Below are 26115 nucleotides of genomic sequence, written 5' to 3' on the forward strand. Positions count from 1 at the left end.
TTCCCAATCATCATTATCACCATGCCAATCGTTATCCAAACTTATGAGATTTGAATAAGGATTGACAGGAACGTGATTTGTCGCGCCTAAGCTATCTATCACTAAATACAAATTATTGTTGATTCCTCTCTTTCGCTCCCTCCTTTCCTTCTCGTGTGAGAGATAGGCTATTTCAGTCAGGAAATACATTCCGCGACCTAAACTCCCGCATTAAGCTTGTACGTAACTACATGCTGACTTAAATAACCTGGAAAACACTAAATATAATTCAAAATGTCATATTTTCGGTTTTAGTTAAAATTACATAACTTTGCACACTTCGTTCATTAGTAATTTCATACACAAGCGTAAAATAACAAATATTCATGCAAAAAAGTTAAACAAATCCATAAAAATATAACATACAAATATTTAATGGTCATGGGTTTACTCATTTTTACTAGTTACTGAGATTCGTTAGCTTGTCGCTTTCTTTAGTTATATTACGCACTATTTCTTCCTGACTTTCTTTTTCTTAATAAGAAATAAAATTATGTCTGATGACGCTAGATCGTATGTTATTAATTTTTCCTCACATCAGTGTTAAGAAATCGATAAAGTAGTCTTTCTACCTGTATATTTTAGGCACAATTTAACTTTTATTTAAAGTTTTTAGCCACTTTTATATATACAGTATACACCGTCTATTTGTTTCATAATGATTTTTATGTATTAATTTACTTTACAATATTTCCCACTTTGTCTTTGTGTGTGTGGTTTCCCAAAATGAAAATGAAATCTTTAAGTTTAACGTCCCACGGTTATGCCGGTTATTCTGAAGGAGACGGTGATAATGAGAAATCAGTTAAACGAAGAAAGTGGGAGAAAACGGAAGAACCCCGAGAAAACCCACGAGCACGGTGTTTGTCCACCACAAAGTCCACACGGCGCGAGCTGGGATCGAACCAGGGACCCCAAGCACCGGAGGTGAACGCTCTACCACTGAGTCACCGCGCCCCCGTGGTTTCCCAAAGGTTACATATAAAACCTTCGATCATCTAATCATAACAATATATTCATATGAACATTTAGTAATATTTAAAAAATATACATGCTAACATTATTATCATGAATAATTCAAGAACGAAGATCGAATATTTTCAAAAATACGCGAAAAATATACCTAAATGTACGGATATAATAAAATTTCGGATCAAAACAAGAAAGAAATCGCAAGATTAGAACATTGTGTTGTAAAAATAACGTATAATTTACATTAACCAAAAATAAATATGTGTTATGAGAGATATCTTGTGAGGAAAGAAAACCTTTTTATTTATTTATTTATTTATTTATTTATTTTTTGAAAAGCATACTCAATTAAAACAATAATCATCGCGAATACCTTGACAGACATGTCTATCATTTTATAACTCAATAGTTGTTAGCTATATTTGGTCAAACTCATAGCAATAATTCCAAGAATTACTTTCTATATCATAATAAATTACCTTCTACATCATAAAACTACTTAATATATCATATGTAACGTGCTCTCGTGATAAAAGCAAGGCTCGTTCGCGGGGCACTAGCTAATTCAATATAGACTAGGACACATTTCCTGCAAAAGGAAAAAAGTTTAAATACGTACCTTTCTAATAATAATGTTAATAAGACTCCTGGGCATGGAAAATTGTTCCAGCAATACAGGGCAAGTATAACTTTAAGCAAAAGTAGATCTTTGATAAGATGATTAAGTCCTCTTTTCGAATAAACTTTCAAAACGTTCTCAAATGTAAACCGAATGAGATATGAAAAGTCTCTCAATACAAACATTCAACAAGGATTGTACAATTGTCCTTTTAAAGAAGAAACTGGCATATTCTAGAATCAACCATTAATGCCTTTATATACTTTACTAGCTTCATATCACTTAATTATTATTTTTTTAATACTTTACCTTTCGCCTCAAATCTGGCTTCTTTGAGATATTATTAATAATTCAAATAAGAAACTCACCTATCTTTACACTGAGGTGAGCGTAATATGTTTATTCACATCGACCGCTAAATGCAATTCCGACGATCTGAATGAATACCCCTTACAAATCAATAAAATATAAATTCACTGGCTATAGCACTATGAAATATATTCTTTTCATTAAAGACAGAAATTCAATTCACTTCCTTTAATTCCAAAATTCACTTCAATTTCTATCCAAATTCCAATACTATATCTGCTTGTTATTTTGCCCTTATGGCTTTTCGTAACAGTTAACACTTTCATCTCTTCCAGAGTCCAACTCCCACTTCGTCTATTTCATTCTGAATGACGTAAACGTCATTCAGAGGCAACAGCCAGATATAGCGCTCCAATTTTCGAATAACTGGTTGTATAACTATCTCTTTCTACAGAAGAGAGAAAGGAAAGAAAAAAATATATAGGCCTATTCGTAAAGTCAATACGGCACACATAATATCATCATAAAAATATTTTCTTTTTCTTTTCTTTACAATCACGGAATATATTTACTTCGAGACTCATTTAGACAAAACTGTTTTAAATTATTTAACAGCACTTACATAAGGCTTCATAACCTCCTATATGATTCACATGGGTATCAATAAACTGTCATCATTTTTGAAAATATTTTTACCTTGAGTCTTTTATAGCATTAACCCATTTATTCAACCCGATGCACAACGTCGATCTCGGACTCTACTCTCTTGACAAAGACATTTATTTATCAAGCATAGCTTTACTAAACCTTAAACATTTTACAGCAAAACTATTTTTCCCGGACATACATGGTCAACGGGGTATACACTCAATATTATTTATACGCGGTGGCTCAGTGGTAGAGCGTTCAATTCCGGTGCTTGGGGTCCCTAGTTCGATCTCAGCTCGCGCCGTGTGGACTTTGTGGTAGACCAACACCGTGCTCGTGGGTTTTCTCGGGGTTCACCCGTTTCCTCTCACTTTCTTCATTCCACCATTTCACTCATCTCTCATTATCACCGTCTTCTTTAGCATAACCGGCATAACTGTGGGACGTAAAACTTAAAGATTTCATTTCATTTCATTTTCAATATTATTTATAATCCATATATAAATGTTAATTTTTCTATTTGCCCTTCAGATCTTTTATACTCCTTCTCTTGGTCTCTTTCTTTTCAATAAAACATATTTCCTTCTTAACTACAGCTGTTATATAAATTAGAAATTTTGGTTACTAATATCGATAAAGACACATGATTTTACTCCTTATAAGTAAACTGATTAATCATTGAGGACCTTAATAAAGGATTTTAAATTTCAATTTTAATTTTCGTTGGAAAGTCTTACTATCTTCAATTGGCCAATGTATTGCGTTAAAGAAAATCTATTGATTGGCTATTTGATGTCCTGTAATGACTGCTTATTTATTCCTTTTCTCTAACTCTTATATAAACTATGCCGCTATTCTGAAAGATTGATCTACATCTGTAATCTATCTATGAAACTGCTCAAACCTCACAAATAGTGGGCCATCTTGACTTCAGAAAGAAATCCTCAATTTCTTTAGCTATTGCTGAAACCTGAAGATCCATACTCAAATATCATAGGCGATGTTGACTTCTGAAGGAAGTCCTCCAAGGATAGTAGAAATTTTGTTGATGAACTTCCAATGGTTACCAAACTGCTACTTAGGCGTTGAAATTCTATTTACTTTATGAATGAAATTGAAAATTCATAGGTGAAAGTCTCAGTTACTTTTTAACCTGGTGGTATTACTTCCTTTCCACATAATACAAAAGTTAACTCAAAATATGATGTTAACTAAAATATAAGTCTACATGGAATTCAACTAAACTGTTCTAGTATTGTTTCTTATCTCATACTTGATTATCAATACTGACTGATTTATCTTTTTTTCAAATAAATATAATAAACATTGTCTATATACTGAGAATTACATAAAAATACACTTGCAAATATTAACTAGATACATATAAGAAAGATTATTGATTGATAATAATAATAATAATAATAATAATAATAATAATAATAATAATAATAATAATAATAATAATAATAATAATAATAATAATAATAATAATAATAATTTGTTGTACTTTACACCCAAAGGCAATTACAAAGTACAAAGTTTATACATCAATATCAAGGATACGAAACCCAACTCCAAATATGGGACTAGCATTGGTAACACGAAATTGTACTATAAATCTTTTTTCCCTTTACATATGCTGTACAAAAATATTCTACAATTTGTCATTTAGTAATTGAAAACACTTTCGCTTAAAGGTTTTAAATTCATACTGAAATAAATCCAATCCCATAGATTCAATTACCTACATCACATAATTTACACACTGGTGAATTCCTGTTCACATTTGTTCTATTTTCAGGCATATAAAAAACATGTCTATCTTTCAGATTTTGCCGAGGATAATAAAAAGGTAACCTACTTAATAAGAATATGTTTTCTTCCTTGTTATCAATAATTTTTTTAAAATATAGTACTCGCTGTATAAATTTCCCATTTTCAAGTGACAATATTTTTTTTTCTTAAAAAGTTCATTATAAGGAACATAACGAGTTGGAGTACTATGTGTCTTATACACAGTATATCTCAATAATTTATTTTCAACTTTCTCTATTTGCTGTTTCCTACACTGATAAAATGGATCCCAAACAATAGATGCATATTCTAGTTTCGATCGAAAAAATGCATTATACAACGATAAAATAGTCCCTTGATTTTTAAAATAACAACTTGACCTCTTAAAAAACCCAGCATTTTAAAAGCTTGGTTAGTTATTATATTTATATAATGTTTAAATTTCAAATTAATATCAAACCAAACACCTAAATCTCTCATAATTTCCTTTTTTTCTAACATCTGATTTCCAATAATATATTTAAATATTGTGCGTTTTTTAATTAAGAGTAAAAGTCATTACATAACATTTTGAAATATTCAACTGAAATTTATTTCTCCTACACCACTCATTAAGCCTATTAACATGTGTTTTTAATTTAATATAATCACTTTCCGTGCGGATTTCTTTGTATAATTTGGTATCATCTGCAAATATTAAGCATGAACTATATTGAAATATTTTGGGTGGATCATTTATCATAATAAGAAAGAGTAAAGGACACAAATTCGATCTTTGAGGTACCCCAGAATGTACTGTGAATTCCTTAGATTTAATATTATTAAAAATAACATATTGAATTCTGTCATTCCAATATGAATGAAACAATTTGACCAGTTCTTCCGATATATCAAACATTCTTAGTTTACTAAGAAGTACCCCATGATCAACCAAATCAAAGCCCTTTTGAAATCTGTATATACTACATCTACTTGAAACTTTTTATTGAAAGAATCATTAATTACTTGATTTATAGTCAGCAAATATGAAATAGTTGATCCATTGCGTATGAAGCCATATTGAGAATCCGATAAATTCGTAGACACATGATTAAACATATGTTTGTAAGTGATTGCTTCGAATATTTTATCACGAAATGATATTAGATTTATTGGTCTGTGATCTTTATTAATCTTACCAGATTAGCCTTAGGAACCGAACAAACCGCTGATATTTTAAATTTCGTACGAAATTTACATTGAGTCAAAGACAAGTTAAACAAATAAGTCAATGGTGTAATAAAATATTCTTTACAACCCTTAAAAATATAGACGGTATACTATCATGGCCAAACGATCTTTTACTTTTCATTTTGTCTATTGCTTCTCCAACTTTAGCTTCGCGGATCTTGCTTAAAACCATTATATCTACAGTTGAAGAAATTTCAATAGAACATATTTCATGCAGATCTATATTAGATGATTCACAATTATTAACAGATTGAAAGTGTGTAGCTAAAGCTTCACATTTTAACTTAGTATCAATAATTTTTTCGTTGTTATACTCAAGGACAGACTGATTCATATTAACTTTTGAGCATCTTCATTATTTATGTAATTCTCACCTGATGATCATAATTTTGAAAAGCTAATTCAATGCTACACTTAATTTGTTTACTAATATCTACAAAGTTCATGTGATCAGAGTAACGCTTAAATTTTTTAAATTTACGTCTAATGCGATCTGTTTTCTTTAAAATTTTTATTATTTCAACAGCCAACCAAGGCGGGTAGGAACGTTTACTCTTAACCTTTTCTGGTGCACATTCATCAAGTACCTTGTAAATTCATAATAAAAATAATTAACATCTTCATCTACATTATTAATTACGAACAACGATATTACGGTACAGCTTTGCGCTGCCCGGTACGCACCATCCTTAACCGGCTACCGCAGAGAACTCTCTACTCTTTGCCCCCAAATAATACAACTTTGCACTATATTACTTGTGGGTTCAGAAAGTTCGTCCCCGCGACAATCGTTCAAGGAAGGTACGATACACCTCACCGTAATGGTCCAGATTCGGACGGAATCAGCTGAGAGGAGACCTAAGGCGCGTTATAGAAAATAGATCAGAGCATCACCTACTTTCGTAGATTGATCACAAGTAATTTATAACCACGTTCTCACCTCGTCATGCAATCTGAAAAAAGAGAAAACAAACAGAACTAAACGTTTCAGTGCCGTTTATTATAAATGGATGAACGTACCTGTAACAAAGTAAGTTTTTTACATTTCATTGCCCCATTTACGTAGCAAGTTCGTAGATATGCTTTAAAATTACTCACAAGAACAGTCTAGTCCATGATGGCACGCTTCAGTTTGTGATCACATTTTTAAGTTAATGCACAAAGAATCCGACGAATCTTCTCGTAGAAATTGTCCTTTCTTCCAGTTCAAAGAATTTACTACACGTACTTCCAGGGAGAACATATAGACCGCATAATGTTGCGATTTCTATTGAAGAAAATTACTTATTCAGAAATTTCTCGTGTCAGACCATAATCAGACGTCCATTACCTTCAGGTACACCTTGTCAAGTTCTTTGTTTCACTTATAGTCTTGATCACACCCCTTTTTGTTATAAAGTACTACTTGGGGCTGATTTACTTTAATGAAAGCTTACGTAATATCAACTATAACACTTATATTAGCAATACGATTTTTGTTGAACACTTATATGCTTTTGTGGATATTGATGTCTCTTTTAAAGTATATCATTATTTATATATCTTCAAAAGTACGTTGGAGTCAAGACTCAACTTTGTTTTAGAATTTTGTCATCGTTCGTACACACACACAAAAACCAACTTTTTCCTCTCAAAATTCTCTTTTCTTTTCTTTTCCTTTTCTTCTACTCTGTCTTTTAGCACCACCAGGCGGCAGCACAATCAACGGAAAGCATACACCACACAAAGTGTACAAATTCAGATGAACATCACTAACGCAGAATTTGCGTTTAAGCCAAAAATATATCAAGCGAAAATTTGGTACAGTTACATTGGCGGTCGAAAGGAATGTACGTGCACCATTGAATAATGGTAAACGTTCAAGAACCCTGGACTGTAGTTTCACTTCAAAATCATCACTGTTCCAATGTCAATCCGAACATTAGTTCACTGGGAATTTTATAAGAACTTTCGTCGGGTGATACTTCATCAGATGAAAAAGTCTCATTTAACGTAGAAAAATGACGAACGCGTGGGGCATTATAAGCATACATAAAAGCTTATGGGGCTTATATATGTAAAGCCTTTTTTTTTTTTTTTTTTTTTTTTTTTTTTTTTACAATTGGCACTGTCACTAAATTAAACAATTATACGTGCATGACTCACAATTAATATACAAATAATTCTCATGATATAGTTTTGATATTTGAATTACAATATTGCTATATGCGCTCTTATTATTAAAATAACACAAACATTATACGAAAATATGACATTATTTATGCATAACATATTCACATTACTTTACAATATTAAGCAATAAACTATAGAACATGAACAAATAATCATTATGAATTACTTCACTGATCAGGCAGATAGATAAAACAAATATTATTTAGAATCATATATTTCAATATTTCACAAAAGGAAATAAACAAACTTATTCTACACATATTATACTTAAAATTGCATAAATGACGAAGCATACTTGCCCTGCTTACGCTATTCTAACAAAGAAGTTACGAAAAACAAAATTGTTATTCACAAATACAAGGATTACACATCATTTAAATATAATAACTACAAGAAATAAATTTATTACCACTCTTTTGTACTGTCACAATAAGAGTGAGGCCGGATAGAAGTAAGTCTTCCACACTTTTACGCTAATAAGCGCCTATCCACTTAAATTTATAAGTCTCCCTTCCCCATTATACATTCATAGTTTCATCCCACCTCTTTGGAATGGCAACAAGACCTTCTAGTGAGGTAGGAATATAAAACAACATAGAAAAACGAACCCAAAGGTTAAAAATAAATGAGGGGGGGGGGGAGTTGCCATTCATAATTCAATACTCGTGTTACAATATTCCACTGACACACAAAAACTTACTCTCACTCTAATAAAATTAGAGTTTATCATCGTTTACATCAGTAATAATACATGAATGCTAAACGACTCACCTTATACAATTGGTGGTTTAAGATCTTACCGTTAGTTTCGATAACTTGTCGCAAAGCATCAACGAGACAATACGATAATTCACATAAATGAGAGTTTTTAACTCATGGTTTTTCTACATATGAATACTAACGGACAACATTTTCATACATATTAATATTTAGAAAACAATCGTATAAGTGACTTTTTTTTTTACGCGTCACGTCTGTTTAGCTTAGGATTTAGCAAATGATTTAAAGCTAATATGAGAGTACGATACCGACAATCTAGCTTATCGTTTAAGTACTGCAAATACGTGTCACATTTTAATAGCTCTTTCAACAACAACTGAACATTGAACTTATTATTTTCACTCGTGTTGAAAACAGACAAACTAACTTTCGTCACATTTAAGGAATTCACATTTACTAAAGTTTCAGGTTCACAAGAATCCAATTTTTCACTACTTTCTTTTACAGAATCAAATTCTTTTTCATGAATATGTTTCTTAGCTAATTCTAACCAGATGTTCCTAGTTTTCTGAGTGGGTCTCCATACTCTCATACGATCAATAGAATGTACACCACAAGATTCTCCGGTTAAAGGATCTACAAGTTCAAATACTTTGTCTGAAATTTTACTTTTACAAAACAGGGGACCTTTGTAAAGCATGAAAAATTTACGAATCTTTTTGTCTACTGCTGAACTCAAATGTGATTGCAACAAGAATACCAAATCGTTTTCTTTTATTTTATATTTTCTTTCTTGGGATGCATTATATTTCTTGTTCCTTTTTCTAACTTTTTCACTTCTGCGGTAGTCAGCCATTATCAGTTTATTTTCCCAATTTACAGGTTCACTTTCATCATATCTTTCGTTTGTTACAATGCCAAAATTCTTCACCACAGAATAGTTTGCTTTTACATTTAAATGAAGGGTAGCAGGGCTGACACCTAAACTTCTACACACAGAATAATTCAACAAAATGACAATTTGAGGTATGTACCTCTCCCAAGAAGTATGTTCTTCGTTACACAGTAATTTGAACAACCTATTTGTCTCTCTATGGATTTTTTGCAAAGCTTTAAATGTGCATACTTTCAACAGTCAATGTCCATGTGTATGAAATAACCGACTTAACGTGTCGCTAATGGTATTCTCAGAGCCTGGAATGAAATGTATCTCATAACTTAATTCATGCAATTTGACTGCCTGTCTAAGTAACCTATTATTCAAGGGTTTAATTCAATCCAAATAAGACAAGGCATGATAGTCAGTGACAATAATTACATGGTTACCTAAAAGAATCGCAAAGATGACACTTAGGCATTCCACTTCGGTCAAAGAATATTTACGTTCTGCAAATGTCCTGCTAATACATTGAATTATGCGTTTTTCCTCACCACGTTTATGCCATAGGACACTTACCAACCCAACTTGGGAGGCATTCGATTGGACATATAGATCTTTTGTAAAATTATGGTGAGCTTACATGATATTGTTACAAATGTCTTGTTTTATCTGATTGAAGGCTGCTTCGCACTGCCCATCCCACTGCCATTTCTTTTCTGTTTTAACAAGTTATATAACGGAGCTGCTTCCATAGTGAAATTCGGTACAAATGATCTTGACCAAGAAAATAATCCAAATACTGAACGTAAAGTTGTGGTATTGGGATTTATGCAATTTACGAACGGCCGTTATGCTACGTTCATCTTTTCGTATTCCTTGCTTGCCAACTACGTAATGTAAGAACGGAACTTCTTTTGCGCAATAAAGATACTTGTCAATATTCAAAGGAATGCCATATTCCCTCAATTTTATGAAACCTTCTTCTAATAACTGTAAATGTTCGAAACTATCTGTCGTTAGCAAATTATCATCAATGTATCGAGTAGTTCTGTCGCTAAGACATGTGCAATCATTGCGTTCAACTCAGATGATCCATTACGATAATAACCGAACACAACCCTATGATATTGGTAACGTAAACCTTGAAAATTAGAAACAGAATATGGTTGTGAATCCGGATGTAAATTAGTTTGTAGATAACTTTGCTGTAAATCCAATACCGTGGCGAACTTCTTCACTTGCAATTTCGAGATCAAATCTTTCATTTTCTCGCGTTTAACCTGCACTAAATTTGAGTGCTTGTTCACCATACGAAGATCGACACTTGGCCGAAATTGATTATTTTTTTCGGCACCACTAAAATTGGATTAAGATGAATACTTTGACTTTGTTTGATAATTTGCAGCTGTAATAATTTTGCAGTTCTACGCGAACAAACGGAATGGCTTTATACAGGATAGGATATTACTTTCGTACTAACGCTTCATTTGTATTGATTTCTGCTTTGTATACAAAATCTTTACATTTCCCGGGGTAGTTGGTAAATAATTCTCGGAATTTAAACAACAAATCTAGTAACTGATTACAATGATGCTGATCAAGGTCGTCGGCCCTTTCCTCTGCAGCGATGATTTGTGCGTCAGTAACGTACTGTTTCTTAAAAACTTTCGATTCATGAAGTTCTCCAGATTATAATGTGGAGGCTCTGTGACGTTGCAATTTTCTGTTTGTGCGTCACCACTAACGTCCGAAATTGACTGTTCCGAGACAGGAAGTAAGGATACAACGACCCTGATATGTTCATGCTCTAAGGAAAACGTTCCCCGACTAAAATTAATGATACTTTGTAATTGAGTTACAGTATTCACCCGAAGTATTAACGTTCATTCAAATCTTGGAAAGCTCAATATAGCGATTTGAACTAAAACCATACTGTCTCACCTTTATATTTTCGTTTAAACTACCACTGTAATCTACTATACGTACGTTATCTGCTGACTAATTTGTCTCTACTAACCCCTTTCCAAAAATCATACGAAAGAAACGAAGCATCTGCCTCGTATCTAGTAACATTCTAACCTGAATATCATTTAGTTCAGTCTCTATATACGCGGATTAGTCTTGGTCATAAATTATTTTTCTTCTCGATCTTCCTTCACATCACTTCTCTCATTGCTATCAAAATTATCGTCCGAAGCAAATATATGGTATCTAACAAATATGAAATTTGGGAATTTTCAAAAGAATTACCTTCGATGGACGCGACCCTATGGTGTACATCAAATTCTAGTTTCCCTGTCAATTCTGATTAAACGATGAGTTTTGGTTTCATGTACTTGCATTATTTTGGTCAGGTGTATTCTCGCCAATTCTGACGTTCATTTTGCGGGCATAACCTGAAATTTATTCTTTCCCTGTTCTTGCGATTATTTCGATTATTTATTTACTATCTATTATTTCGGTTTCCCGAATTATTATGCCAATTAAGCTGAAGACTATCGTGTATACTTGATTACTCATTAGTTGACTGACTATTACTCACAGAATCCTGCTCACGACTATTCTCTGTGTCATATCTGCCATTATTTCTTTGATTCGAATTCCTATTTCGTCTATATTGTTGTCAGTTGCCATTAGACCTGTGCCTCATTGGTTTACTATACTGCACTTTGATGAAATGATATAGTTTGTTCCGATTTTCATAATTCTTTGACTCGCGCCTGTATACTTTTTCGTCTGGTCGTCGGAACGATTCAAGACGCTTTACACTTGCAATGAACTGCGTAAAAACAATACAATGATAAAATGCTTAAATTTCCCTGTATTTGTATGGAAGTGTTGGTACAATCCTAGATAAAATTTTTGCAGACGGGCTCTCTGGGTTGAAATCACTCAAAGTGATGTACTGCATGGTTGTGAATTCGAGAACTTATCCATGCACTCGAGGATCAAATGACATATTTCTTAGAGCGGTTGTCCTACTCACAACGATCGCTTCCGATTCAAATGCGTCAACTAAAGCATTACTCAACTGTGCAAATGTGGTTAACTAATTCTGATGTGATCTAAACCATTCTAAGCAAGGGTTTTTGTAACAAACTGAGAAGAACTGGTAACACTGCATCTTCATGCATATTTAGCAAATGGAACTTATGTCGAAGTGTACGTAAGTAGGAACCGAGTTGTTTCTTTATCCGGCATTCTAACGGGGCAAATTACGAATTTCTTAGATTGTAAATCTTCGGAAAGGTTTCTGACTTTTAACCAAAAATGGACTGTTTTGGAAACTACGCTGAGAATAATCAGAGTCGCAACCCTCACTATGATCACCTTGTTCACTATTGTCGGTTTGCTTTCGCATCGAACTACCTAACTTTCGATAAGTTCTGTGATCACGCATCAGGTCGACGTCACCCTGAAAATCTTCCACTTCTCGTTCAAACTTGGCCACTCTAATTCTAACTTCTTGGTCAAATTCTGACCACAACGGTATATTGTGTATTTGCTGCGTAACATTCTGGACAGATTGTATTGTATATTTTTCTAACTTATCAATTTTGTCTTCAACTGAGTAGTATTAGTGCTACTTTCTAAACTAACGGTTTTAATTTCGGTAATGTCACTGTGAATTTCAATCACGTTATGCCCAGGTTCTTGTAAACACTGTGTATTCTCCCGTATGTGGGTACTTTGAACACCTATTGCCGTCTCAATATCTAAAATCTGATTTTCTGTGTATTTTTGCTGCACGTTGAATCTATGTTCTAACAAGACATGGCTGCCTTTTAATTCCTTAAACTTTATGGGATTTCCTCACCGTCGTGCTTAATATCTTCCCAGTAACCCTCTATCTCTACCTTAGCATAACAAGTTTTATTGCATTCCACTCTATAGGGTTCTATTTTATCTTCCATTGTTTAGGGGATGTAGGATTTAGATTTCTGGGCTTTCGGCGTCTAAGGCCATTTAGCCCTTCACGACTTGAGGGATGACGTCCTTCGGCGATCACACGATCCAGTGAAAGGAGAGGAAGAAAGGATTGAGGAAGGAAGGAAGCGGCCTGGGACCTATAAGTTAGGTACCATCCCCCATTTGCTTAATGTGAATGAGGAAAACCCAGGAAAACCTCATCCAAGTTGCTGGCCTGAAAAAGCGTGTTACACTTTTTCGGCCGAGTGGTGAGAACGTTAGCGTTTCTCGGCACCGAAGGCGAGAACGTTAGTGACTACGCTACGCGGGGCCACTCTTCCATTGTTTGTATATGGGTCCTAACAGTTATAATGGAGTTATTTGTCTGTATAATATCTTTATTCACTTCCTGTAATTTATCGTCTAAAAGTTGTATGTACTATTTACGTTTCACGTAAGTCAGAAACACTTTCCGCGATACTTTCTTCCCAACGTTTACCAATTTCATTAGTTGTTCTGTTTAGACGGTTCACTGATTCTGCTAACTTCTGTTCAAATTTCGCCAACTGATTCTCAACCAGTCCGGCAGTGTCTGCATTAATTCTGTATGTTCTGACATCTTGTCTTTTTTTTAAGTGGTAAAGAAAGAAACTGATAGTTCTCTAATATATAGCTAAGTTTGCTCTAATTTCAAACTGACATCTCTAATACATGCAAATAGAAAAAATTACAATACGCTTTCTGTGGACAATGCACAAATCGTGATACGCGTTTAGCTGTAGTTTTTCTTTTTTAGTATAGTTACACTACAATTGTTACACTAATATTCCGGTTAGCTAATATTCTGGTTTCACGTTCATGAACGTTATTAAATTTAGCAACAAGTAGGTATTTATTTTATCACAGGGTTATTAGAATACCAAAGGCTTATGGTCTTCCGGGCGGAACCACCAAATCATATGTTATCGTTGGTTTGAGACGATAACATCAACATCATCTTTACACTATAACGGAGACGGTTTGCACTAACTTCCCTATCATCTCTATCACGCATTGCCAATCGTCATTCAAGCTTGGAAGATTTGAATGAGGATTGATAGCAACGTGGTCGGTCTTGTCTAAGCTATCTAAAACCGGATACAAATTATTGTTGTTTTTTATGTTTCGTTCCATCTTTTTCCTTCTAGTGCGAGCGATAGCCTACTATTTCAGTTAAGAAATACATTCCGCGATCTAAACTCTCGCTTTTAGGTAACTACAAGCTGAGTTAAATTACCTGAAAACCACTGAATATAATTCAAAACGTCATATTTTCGATTTAAGTTAACACTACGTAACTTTGCACACTTTGTTCAGTAATAATTCCATACACAAGCGTAAATAAGAAATATTCATACACAGAAGATAAATAAATCCATACAAATGTAACATACATGTATATAACGGCCATTTACTATATGCTTTTACTACTTTTACATGGTTTTACTCATTTCTACTAGTTACTGAGATTTGTCAACTTGTGGCTCTCTTTAGCTATATTATGCACCATTTCTTTACAGACCTATTTTTTTCGTAATAACAAATAAAATTATGTCTGACGACGCTAGATCGTATGTTATCAATGTTTTCTCACATCCGCGTTAAGAAATCGGTTTCCGAAAATATTTGTTAGTTTGGTGCTTCAATTTTCAGCTTCTACGGAGATGCAGAGACTATTTTACTTTCATTTGTCCATAGTCACTTTACGCACATCCCTTCCTCACCACCGTTCACAATAAATACAGCGGCAAACCTCGCAAGTCAAGTGGTTGTTGCTCCATGGTTTTGGGCTCGATTGTGATTTGCTGAAAGCAGTTCAGACAACTGACTGTTGAAAAGCGTACTCAGAAAGTAAGAAAGTCTGTGATTGGCTTTTTAATTTCTAATCAGAAATGGGCTTTGATCCCTTAAGGTGACTACAGATGACTCGATAGTTTTCTTGACTGTGGGAAAATGCGCACAAATTAATTCTCAAATTGGTCTGCAGATAGAAGGCATTATTCTATACACGCACACAAATGCAAAAATTTCTCTTTCGACGCCTGTAGGTCCCAAGATAGTAGAAGGATAGAACATCAGTGGTGCCAACTGACATTAACATCCCCCAAACTGAGTGAAAAGAAAGAATAAAATAAAACTTTCTGTTCCTTTCGTAGATGAGAGCGTCTCTATCATTAGCAAAAATGTCTGTGCGCAACGTCGCAAGTATAGGAGCACATTTATGTTTTGGTTTTAGAAGCGACAATTATGCTGTAAAGATGGAAATCTATTATTTTTATTATTATTATTATTATTATTATTATTCTACTCACAGGAACGCTTTTGTACTTGCACTGTACGATTACTTTATTATAATATTCTATTTCTGTAATTATTCCTGTATTGAATGTTACGTCGTTTACTAGTTGGCACCAATTTGTCTACAGGTCGTCGAATAAATGAATCTCGGCGTGCACTTTGGTGCAAATAACCTTAAAAGATGAGACTGGAACATCGTAATATTTTTCTCATGATTTTAGATAGCAAGAGGGTGCAGAGGTAACGTGTTAACTGATGAGTATTGCAGCAAGTCTAACATAGACTCAAATCCTGTTCAAGCCATTTTTTTTACAAAGAAATCGTGAAAAGTCCAAGATTGACTTCTCTTGCTAAACGAGCAATACTTAAGAATGTTAAATTAAACATTTATATCACGATAGAGAGGTTTTAGGAATATTGGTTTGAAACTGCAAATAACGGTCTGCAGAACAGTTCGAAACACGCTATTGTATTCACTTTCATGTTCTTGTTTATAGAAAAGGACACTATACCATTTGTTAAACAAGTTTGAGTTAGATTAACATGTAAGTATCGCTATGGTACTCGACTTTCAACTTGAAAATCTCAGTTTGATCCCCCCGTCCTAGGTAGTATCTATTTTGCATAAACTAATGGCTGCTAACAGAGGTTTGAAAAACTTACAAGGCATAACTGGTGAGAATCCGAGTAGACTGTGTCAGTGTTCTTTATGATAAAGTGTAATGATAAGTCGTTTTCGCCCGTCTCACTATGTGTGTTTCTTCACGTTTGCTTATCATGTCATTGCCTTTTCTTCTCTCTGTCTCTAGTCATCTTTACTTTCGTTTCTTATTTATTGCTTCTCCCTCTCTCTCTCTCTCGTACACACACACACACACACACACAGAGAGAGAGAGAGAGAGAGAGAGAGATACGTTTTGTGCGTATTCTAGAGCCAATTATGTTGGTCTAATTAAGCCAATTATGTTGGTCTGGAGACTAGTTGTAAGGTATAAAAAAGCTTCCTGTTCGAAACCTTGATTCGAATGAGTCTTTCGACCCTGATTAGAGAATATCATGAACTGGGAATTTCAGTGTCATGTTTTTCGTGCTCTGAAGATCCTGGCCACCTCTGAAACAAATACTGGTTAAACGCAAGGAAGTAAGCAAAATCACTTGTTTGTTCTTCGTGTTACCGAGTCTCAATAGAATCACCGGGTCAGTACGGATTCAAATCCTCGATCATGTTGCGGTCTATAGCCTAACGTACATCACACGATTGATGCGATAACGTGTTTCAACTCTGGTGTGTTCATTCTATCTGTGCGACTTGGAACGTTTTATTCGCAATAGATGTAAATGAAAATTGGAGTTCGGAACAGATAAATCTCCAGAGATAACTAGCAAATGTCCCCTTTTTGGTTGTTTAACGAGAAGATTTTATTTATATAAGTTTTACACAAAATTCGTTTCCATTCTTTAATTTTTTCGCAATATCCTTTACTTCAATGTATTTTATCCACGTTTGCAATGTGAAACCTGCTAAGTCTGCTACGTCTATACAGAACATCCACTTTTACTTTTGCATGTTTCCAACTCTTCATTATGATACAGCTTAGATTTCTAATGTTCGTTGTTTCTGATATACATTTAGAAGTAAAATAACACTCATTCCATTTTTCTTTTGGTTTAGTTTGTATTAATAATCTAAAGGAGAAGGAATAACCTACGCTACCTACTGGGTTTATTATAATGTATTTCGGATCAGTACTTTAAATGAACACCACTAAATTTTCAAGCGAACAATTCGCAAACAAAGCATGTGTTTGGCATGCTTTTGTGTCGCAAACTTTTGGCATTATAGTAAATATATCTCAGAAATCTACCGGTGGAAATGAAGTATATAATTTGAGCACCAGTTTGGTATTCATTTTGAAAGTGAATTAATGAATTTTTCAAACATTCTTCATGTATTCGAATAACCCTAAAAGAAATTTAAAAAATAAACGTTTCTTCTATATTCCTGTTTGATTTCTGGAAACGGAACTTTATAACAGTACTTTCTTTTTTTAGCACGTTTAAATTGGATATTCTTATCAGTGCTTCTTTTCCTTCTTCTTCTTCCAATTCCATTTCTCTCTCTCTCTTACTTCTGTGCCTCTGTCTGACATCGGTTTCAATTTTGCATGTTTATTTTTTCCCTTCATCACCTTATGCATCTTTTTTCACCTCGCTTTTATTCTTTCGTTTCATCGGTACTAATAACATGTCCCTTTTGAAATTAGAATTGCGCTCATGTTGTTTGGTGATTTTAGTATTGGAGAGACGAAAGGGGGGAGAGAGGGGGTCTCATTATCAGACACGATTATGGGATACGAAGATATCATTTGGGTGGCCTAGCTGCACGGCATACGCTGTTGCAATTCTATTGATACGAAGTGCACATCGAGAGTAAATGACACTTCTGTAAGAAAGTTGCTTAATAGAGCTCAAAATAAAACATTTTCTGTAATTTGAAGAATATTCTCATCAAATTTATGTTTCTTTTCTTTGCAGGAGAATCGGTGGCTCCTGATCCCTTGGTTGGTAGTTGCGACGAAGGATATTGTACGTTACATTAGTGATTTCATACGAATTTTAAACATGGTGCAGCACTTCAATTCAGTCAATACCAAGATCAAATTTCTTGTGTCCATTCCTTCAGCAATACTCATTTACATAGGTAATACTTCATTTTCTACTTTATTTGGAAATTCAAGTTTTTTTTCAAACATAAGTAGTATAAGGCGGAATTGGTACAGAAATAAATCAACCAAATGCTAAACCTGAAAAAGGTGGCGAAAACTTTTTGATACATAAGAATAAAGACTACTGTGTACAATGTGAAGAATGGAATTCGTCTGAGTTTCAAGATAATAACAGTAACTTTTTCAACTCCAAAACACCAGTTTCTTCACTATACATAGTTTAGATGACTAAATCTCAAAGGAATCACATACCTTTGGTAGTAAGCAATTAGAATGTATGTAAATGCAGATCTTATCCAATATATATTCATAGCCAGACCTTAATAGTTTTGATTTCTTCGAAACCTCGAGATTCTAAGGGCGACCTAGGTGCCAAGCTGCCTAATACGGAATTTCAAATTTCGTAGAAGAGAAGTTCAACATCTCAGGAACAATTCATATTACTACTACGTTGACAACCTTCACAATAACTATGTAGTTTACGCTGTTATAATTTACTATCTAAAAATTGTCTTAAAAAGATACCTATGTATTGAAATTATTGAAGTCCTCAGTCTATTTCACAACTTTTTAGATTACGGTCACTTAGCATGTAAGTGATCCAAATGACGTTAATTTGCAGCCTTGATTACGACACAGATGTTCTCTATGTGCATGATGTTCATATGGGAGTAGTATATGCAAGATTAACTTGGTAGCAAAGTGTTACGTACGTCGTGTTTAATTAAGTACACATCAAATCAAAAAGAAATTAAGATGACGTAACAAAGCGTCTGAACGTCATTACGCGTGGGCGTATCATCGGAAGATTTGAAATAATGCAGTATCAAGAGATCGTGAGTGCAGAGCTGAATGAGGTTCGTAATGTAATTTAACGGCTGTGAGCATTCCAGAAAGGGTAAAGCATTCGAAATTAGTATGGGACACGTTGCTCACATACTATAACCCAATGTGAGTGCTGCAATCTGCCATTGAATGTTCAACGATGTCTAATCAGTATTGTATCTTCTTTACCTCGTGACTTCAGTCCAACATTTGCAACCCATGACTTCTGACACACTGTGAATGTATCGATGGCTACTCGAGGTGTCCTTTTATGCAAGATAGTTCGCTACATGAATCGTGGCTTACAGAAGTCTTTCACCAGATAGTGGCGACTCCTTTGAAACAAATGCAGACTATGAGAATTAAATCTGTCATATCAGTAGTTTGGTGTGGAGAAGAAACAAACTTGTGAAACAAAGGTTTAAGAACAACTCAAGTTATTAACATAAACTATGCCGAAGATTATTGACTTATTTCATCATAAAAGAAATACGAAAGACGTTTTGAAACGAAGAAAAATAACGTAGATCTTTGCAACCGGAGGCAAAGAAACCTACAGTAACCACACTAAAGACGAATCGCTTATCGCGTAGTGGTCGTGGTTCTATGGTCAAGGCGATTGACCAGTAATCTGGAGGTTTTCGTACAAAATTTAAAAATAGAAACTCATTATCGCTCAGGTCATACGATTACGAGGAGAAACGTGATATTTGGCCAAAAATATTACGGTTTTGTTTAATGTTGCCCACGAGAAGAAGAATTTCTCATATCGTTTTTAAACAATACAAACAAAATCGGGGTAAGAATTAACATTTTACATTCGAGACGGGACAAGGCTTACACAAATTATCCTCTCGCTTTGGAGAAGAGAATCGAGACGAGGCGAAAAGTATCGTAAACATTTCTCGTCTTGTCTCAATTCTTGAAATATTGTATGTCTAGTCTTTTAGTAACAATTGCTCTATACAAACTTACACGCTATTTTGTTAGTTTGTATTTTAGAGCTCATTGAATTTGCCTCTGTAGATATTTTGGTAGGAAAGCTTTAATAATTACAGTTGCATATCCTAAAAGTTAGTTTATTATATGTCATATTGTTGAGTAATATAAAGTTATTTTTATTATAGTTAATTTCCTTAAAACGAACAGTAGAATACTTTCTACATGAAACTTTCGTGGAATGATTTCTTTTAAAATTTATGTAATTGCAGGGGTGTGTCTTGGAAGTACGGAACCCCCTCCCTGAAATCTTTTCTTTTCAGTAAGTTTTGCCTAATTTTAGGACAACTTTAAAACATTTAATACCATTATTATTATTATTATTATTATTATTATTATTATTATTATTATTATTATTATTATTATTGAAGCTTTGTGAATTTAATGGTTCACCATGTTCCACCCAGCTCCCGTCCAGTGGGCATTGTGCTGGACAAACGCCGTATGTGTAGGTTTTCTCCGGGTTGCCCTTCCTCTCACTTTCTTTATTCCAATATTTCTTTCATTCTCAACATCGACCTCTTCTTTAGCTTAACCGTCATAATCACTACTTAGAAAAAGCTCTCTTAGGGCTCTTGTGAGTTCAGTAGCCCTACTTTCTATACAAAATTTGTCTGGAAACTTTTCGCTAGTTGTAGGGACGTACGCAGAGGGTATGTCTTGGTGGTCCGAACACTTCCCTCCAATCCGGACTATTTTGGAACTTTGGCTAATGTAGGGGCGATTTTATAGATTTTATTACAATCTGTCCTCATACAGAGTTTTGTCCTCTATATTATTATTATTATTATTATTATTATTATTATTATTATTATTATTATTATTATTATTACTGAAGATTTGAAAACTCAATATTACGTCCTACTGCAATGTAAATAAGAATACTGAAGTTGATAGGAGAAGGGAAAAGAAATTAATTTGGATGCTGTTTAACCATGCATTGCCTTATAACAGATACTCTGGAGGATTAGTGTCTGGAAAGAAAAAAGGGGAAAAGAAGGTTTTCATGTCCTGGAGAATATGAAATTCGAAATTTCTGTTGCGTTAGCAAAAACTAAGTAGGATTTGTCTTCATCACGATACACTCTAACGCACTTTCTTTACTTAAAACCTTTTGATTATATATGCCTTATATTGGTCCCATTATACATTACTGAATCATTGTTTGGAATAGAACTTAAATATATTTCATTGTTATTTGACGTTAAATATTGATATTTTAACAAAATATAAATACAAATATAAAAAAGAATAGTTCCAATTTACAAATTTTGGTTCAACTTATATATGGAATGTTTTCGAAATGGCGAAGGGAAATATTATTATTATTTCTAGTAATAGTGGAAGAAATTAGAAACAATTTCACAATGAAACAATAATGCCAAACAAGTGTTTCGGAAACACTTATGACTCATACTAGGCCCTAAGGATACACTTTTCATGAATAGCTTGCTAAACATGTTACGTTCTCAGACAGTACTAATCAAGGTTGTAGACATGTTAATATTTCCCATGTGAAGAAAGTCGTCTTAAATCTAACTTGTAAGACCGAGAGAAATTGAATATTTTCATACTATTATACATCAGAAATATCAACTTTGTAGACGAAAAACATTTCTTTAATACCATCAGAGGGAATCGAACCTAGGATCCTAAACTACGAAACGAATGCTTAAACCACTACTCTAAGACTGCTCTGTTAGGTAACAGTCAAACAAAATTCGTGCATGTAGCAAATTGCACGCGTTTACGATTCCAATATTTTATTAACGATGAAAAACTGATTTCGTTCATGATAAAAATATTATAGCCCAGAGAATTTAAATTTAAATTTACAAAAGACATACGAACAGCCAAGAACATGAAGGAGGAAGTCGTTTTAAGAGTAATTCGAGCTGATTTTACTGATTCACAGAAATTTTCTCTATTATATTCGTTTATAGTCGTTTTACAATCACTTCCAGTAACCTTGAACGACCGGGACACGACCACAGATACATCGAGAACACCTAAAATTTCAAAGGCTCTCCCACCGGGAATCGAAACCGAGACCCCACTCGCTGAACCATCTGATGGATGGGGTATTTAGTTCGTTCCCAAGATAAGTAAATTTGAAACGGACAACATCGTGCACGTGGGCTTTCTTGGGACACTTGCACTTTCTCATTCCAGCAATTCCTCCACCATAATTCAGTTCCTTTAAACATGGTCTTCATCAAACTAACACGCATAGTCGTGGGACATCAAACACAAAGATTTCAATCTTTTCATTTTCACGCGGTTTACAAAAAACAATCCGAACCGAAAAAGTTGTTTTTGATATTGCTCATTAACATGTTTTCACAAAAAAATATAGAGAAGAAAAAGATGGAGGATCGTAATTCCAATCAAAAGTGAAACAACAGATTCATAATACCATAACATATTATGTACTACAAATGTGGGGAAAAAACCGCAATAGTCCCTTATTTCCGCCAATATACTGTATATACATATACATATAAATACACACACACACACACACATATATATATATATATATATATATATATATATATATATATATATATATATATATATGTGTGTGTGTGTGTGTGTGTGTGTATAGGGTGTTTCAAAACAACAGGGACAACTTCTGGAAGGTGATTCCTCACACCAAGGTAAGACAAATAGTATAGACCAACCTTGGTGCACAAATGCTTTCTTTCGCAAATATAGGCTGCCGAAACATGAAGAAATGAACTTTAAGGTCCACAGCTCCAAAACTATGCAACTTATGGTACTTAGGTTAGGGCAAGACTTCACTTAGGAACTAGTACGTGTCCTAGTTTACGTATCTGGCTACGGGATTATAATTTAAAGTACTCACCAACTACCGCTATAAAAATTGTTACTAAAGTACTGTAGGGTTCTGAAACTGGAATATTTGGATAGGGCACATACTAGTTTCTTGAAGTTTTGAAGTGATGTAGTTTTTTGAATTGAAGTTTTCAAACGACTATGGTATGTTCCATAGTTTCGGAGTTATTAACCTTTAATGTTTATTTTTTCATGTTTCTGGCCGCCTATACTCTGAAAGGAAGCATTTTGGTACCGAGGTTGCTCTATACTTGTTAAATATATATATATATATATATATATATATATATATATATATATATATATATATATATATATACCTTATGTCATAATTCGTGTAATTTTCTACAGCACTGGGAGAATATGAAGTTTTCACACTATTTATGTGAAATTTTTCATTTTTATTGAAAAATGTATGATTTTTAAAAATTTTAACACTAAGTGAGATAAAGTTATTTACTTCTCTTTCGGGCCGTAAACACAAAAGTTCATGCTTATGAGAGATTCAATGTTAAATTTTTGCAACAATTTTCACCAATGATTATTCCTGAGGAATTTGGGGCACATTAGTATTATTTGCTACAAAAGACAATAACACTCATCGGTAATGTTGGTATAGTCGTCTAGAGCATTATTTTTGGTAAGGCTCCTCATTCGGAGGGTCAGGGGACTAAAAAAAAAATGGGTGGAGTGTTATCAAAATCCCAAATTGCCAGTAAGCATCACATTTATCACAAATTTCACAGAATTAATATTCCGGTGTTTCTTGCATGTGTCAGTGACTGATATGGGACTACAGCTCCCATTCAAAATTCACATAAAAATTCCGCATAAACATCCTTAGCAGGGACACGGGAGGAAACTTTTTTGTCAATTAATGTGAAAAGTGGTTCTTATAGTAGAAAAGGTATGCGCTTTTAAAATATGGATTGCTATTTTGGTAAGGCAGGGCCTTAGGGCGCACAGGGGGCGAAGCATATGATCTTTATTAAAACTCCAAATTGAAATTTGGAAATGCGAGTGAGCGTCAAATTCGTCACAAATGCCATAGAATTAATATTCCGATGCTCGCTGGTTGTACTACTGACTAATGTAAGGCTATAGCCTTTCTTCTAAACACACATGAAAAATTTTCTATAAATATCCTTAGCAGGGACATTTATGAAAATTTGGTTGTATCGTACTAAGAAGATATGAGTTTTTCAAATTTCGAATATTTTGGTAACGAGCAGCCTCAAGGAGACACAATGGGTGTGAATTGTGATATTAAAATTCCAATTTTATTTTAGAAATAAAACTGAGCGTCAGATACAAACGCCACAGAATTATATTCGAATCCTCATTCCATATGCATATGGGGCTACCCTAACATATTTCAAGAGTCACATCAAAATGATAAATATTTTTAGCATGGATATACGGGAAGAATATGGATATCTTATATATTTTTTCATTATTGCAGACAAATTTCGTAATTTTCTTTAAAATCTCAAATCTAGTATAAGGCTAGTTTTAGACGGAAGCATTTATCGTAGCATTTCTCATAGCAAAAATCGTATCATCGATATCCTACCGTGTAAAGTAGCAAATGCTATAGAATTTCCCATGCCATGGCATATCTTATGGCATTTCTTGTCGGTAGAATCTACTTTATTTCGTAGCATTTCCCCAGCATTTCTGGTCCGATTGCAGCGCCGTGGTGTGTTAAAAAGAAGTGAAAGATTTTGTGCCAAATATCCATGCTCTTTGTTTTGTGTGGGAAATTGAATTGTAGTAAAGAAAAATGAGTTGGAATAGGGATGCTCTTTGTCCACATACTTCTTTGTGATTTTCGTTTTTTAATATGACCGGCGAGAACTGTTGTCACAATTACTATAGCTTTAGCTACCTCACGCTTATTTTCGGAGCTCTAATTGCGCTCTTTTCCAGTGATTTGTTTGCTACGTCACGACAGATGCTTATCAAGATGCTACCGTTTAAAAACACCATATGCTTTTGATGCCATAGAATATTATATGAAATTTTTGGTAGCACATCTGCTACGAGAAATGCTACGAGAAGTGCTTCCGTCTGAAACTAGCCTAAGTGATTATCTCCTATCAGTCTTACAGATTTTATATCTTTGTTCTTACGGTGTCACTGGAAGAATATAATCAAAGAATTTGCACTTGTTAAAAATCAATTGCGACTCTTGTTATAAAACTAAATCACACACATCACCAATGTATTTTCTGCATACTTAAGCAAAACCAGCTCTAAGTAGAACAAAACACAGCAATGGAAAATGTCGCAGGAACCACGAACACACAAAAAATCCTAATAAAAAGTAACATTTTAAAAATTGCAAATTTAGTAGCTTCATATTTCAATATTGTCTTCTTTATACCTTAAACAGAGCGTATCTTTTTCATACTTCTAACACAATAACCGTATGATATTACTTTCCAGACAATAACATACTCGTATGTACTGCACACATAAATATATCAAGAAACCGTATACTACTAACACACGGTTGTAGTAGAAACAAATGCCTCGCGAGGAATAAGAATCATTTCTAAAAAAATATTACTTTTTGGAAACAACACTTCGTGGCTCTATCATCATTAACCTAAATATAAGACAGATAAATTCAACCTACTTTTATTCAGTATGCTCTTCTGAAAGAGCAATACATAAAGTAATGTGATTTACTATAACCATTGTGAACTCCTCCAACGTCTCTAGAGTGGTCATCTCTACCTTCAGGACAATTCTCTGTTTCAAATTATCTGGCAGATATGTTGAAAAATGTGGTGGAGGCAAGTGCCCATATTAGTAACTGACACATGCAAGGAGCATAGGGTATTAATTCTGCTACATTTGCGAATAATATGACGCTCAGTCTCATTTCTAAAATAAAATTTGTAGTTTTTAGAAAGATTCAGCATCATATGCAGTGCCCCCTAAGGCACTGCCTCACCAAATTAGCAACTCAGTTTCGAGAACGCATATCTTTTCTACCACATGAACGCTTTTCTACTTTTCTACTAGTTTTTACATTAATTGACCAACAAACGTTTCTTCCCTTATGTCCC

The 26115-nt window shown here is 33.9% G+C and overlaps 1 protein-coding gene across 2 annotated transcripts in view; it reads left to right on the forward strand.

Annotated features, from left to right (window-relative positions):
- LOC145663671 (uncharacterized) overlaps positions 1–26115 on the forward strand; it is a 1057537-nt gene that overhangs the window by 857119 nt on the left and 174303 nt on the right. For both annotated transcript variants that reach the window (XM_081729768.1, XM_081729769.1), the window contains exon 7: positions 18165–18330. In XM_081729768.1, the coding sequence (XP_081585894.1) occupies positions 18165–18330 (166 nt within the window). The remainder of the gene's footprint in view (positions 1–18164; positions 18331–26115) is intronic.

The sequence above is a fragment of the Thermobia domestica genome, chromosome 11 (genome assembly GCF_964235325.1).
Source record: "Thermobia domestica chromosome 11, izTheDome1.hap1.1, whole genome shotgun sequence".
NCBI lineage: Eukaryota > Metazoa > Arthropoda > Insecta > Zygentoma > Lepismatidae > Thermobia > Thermobia domestica.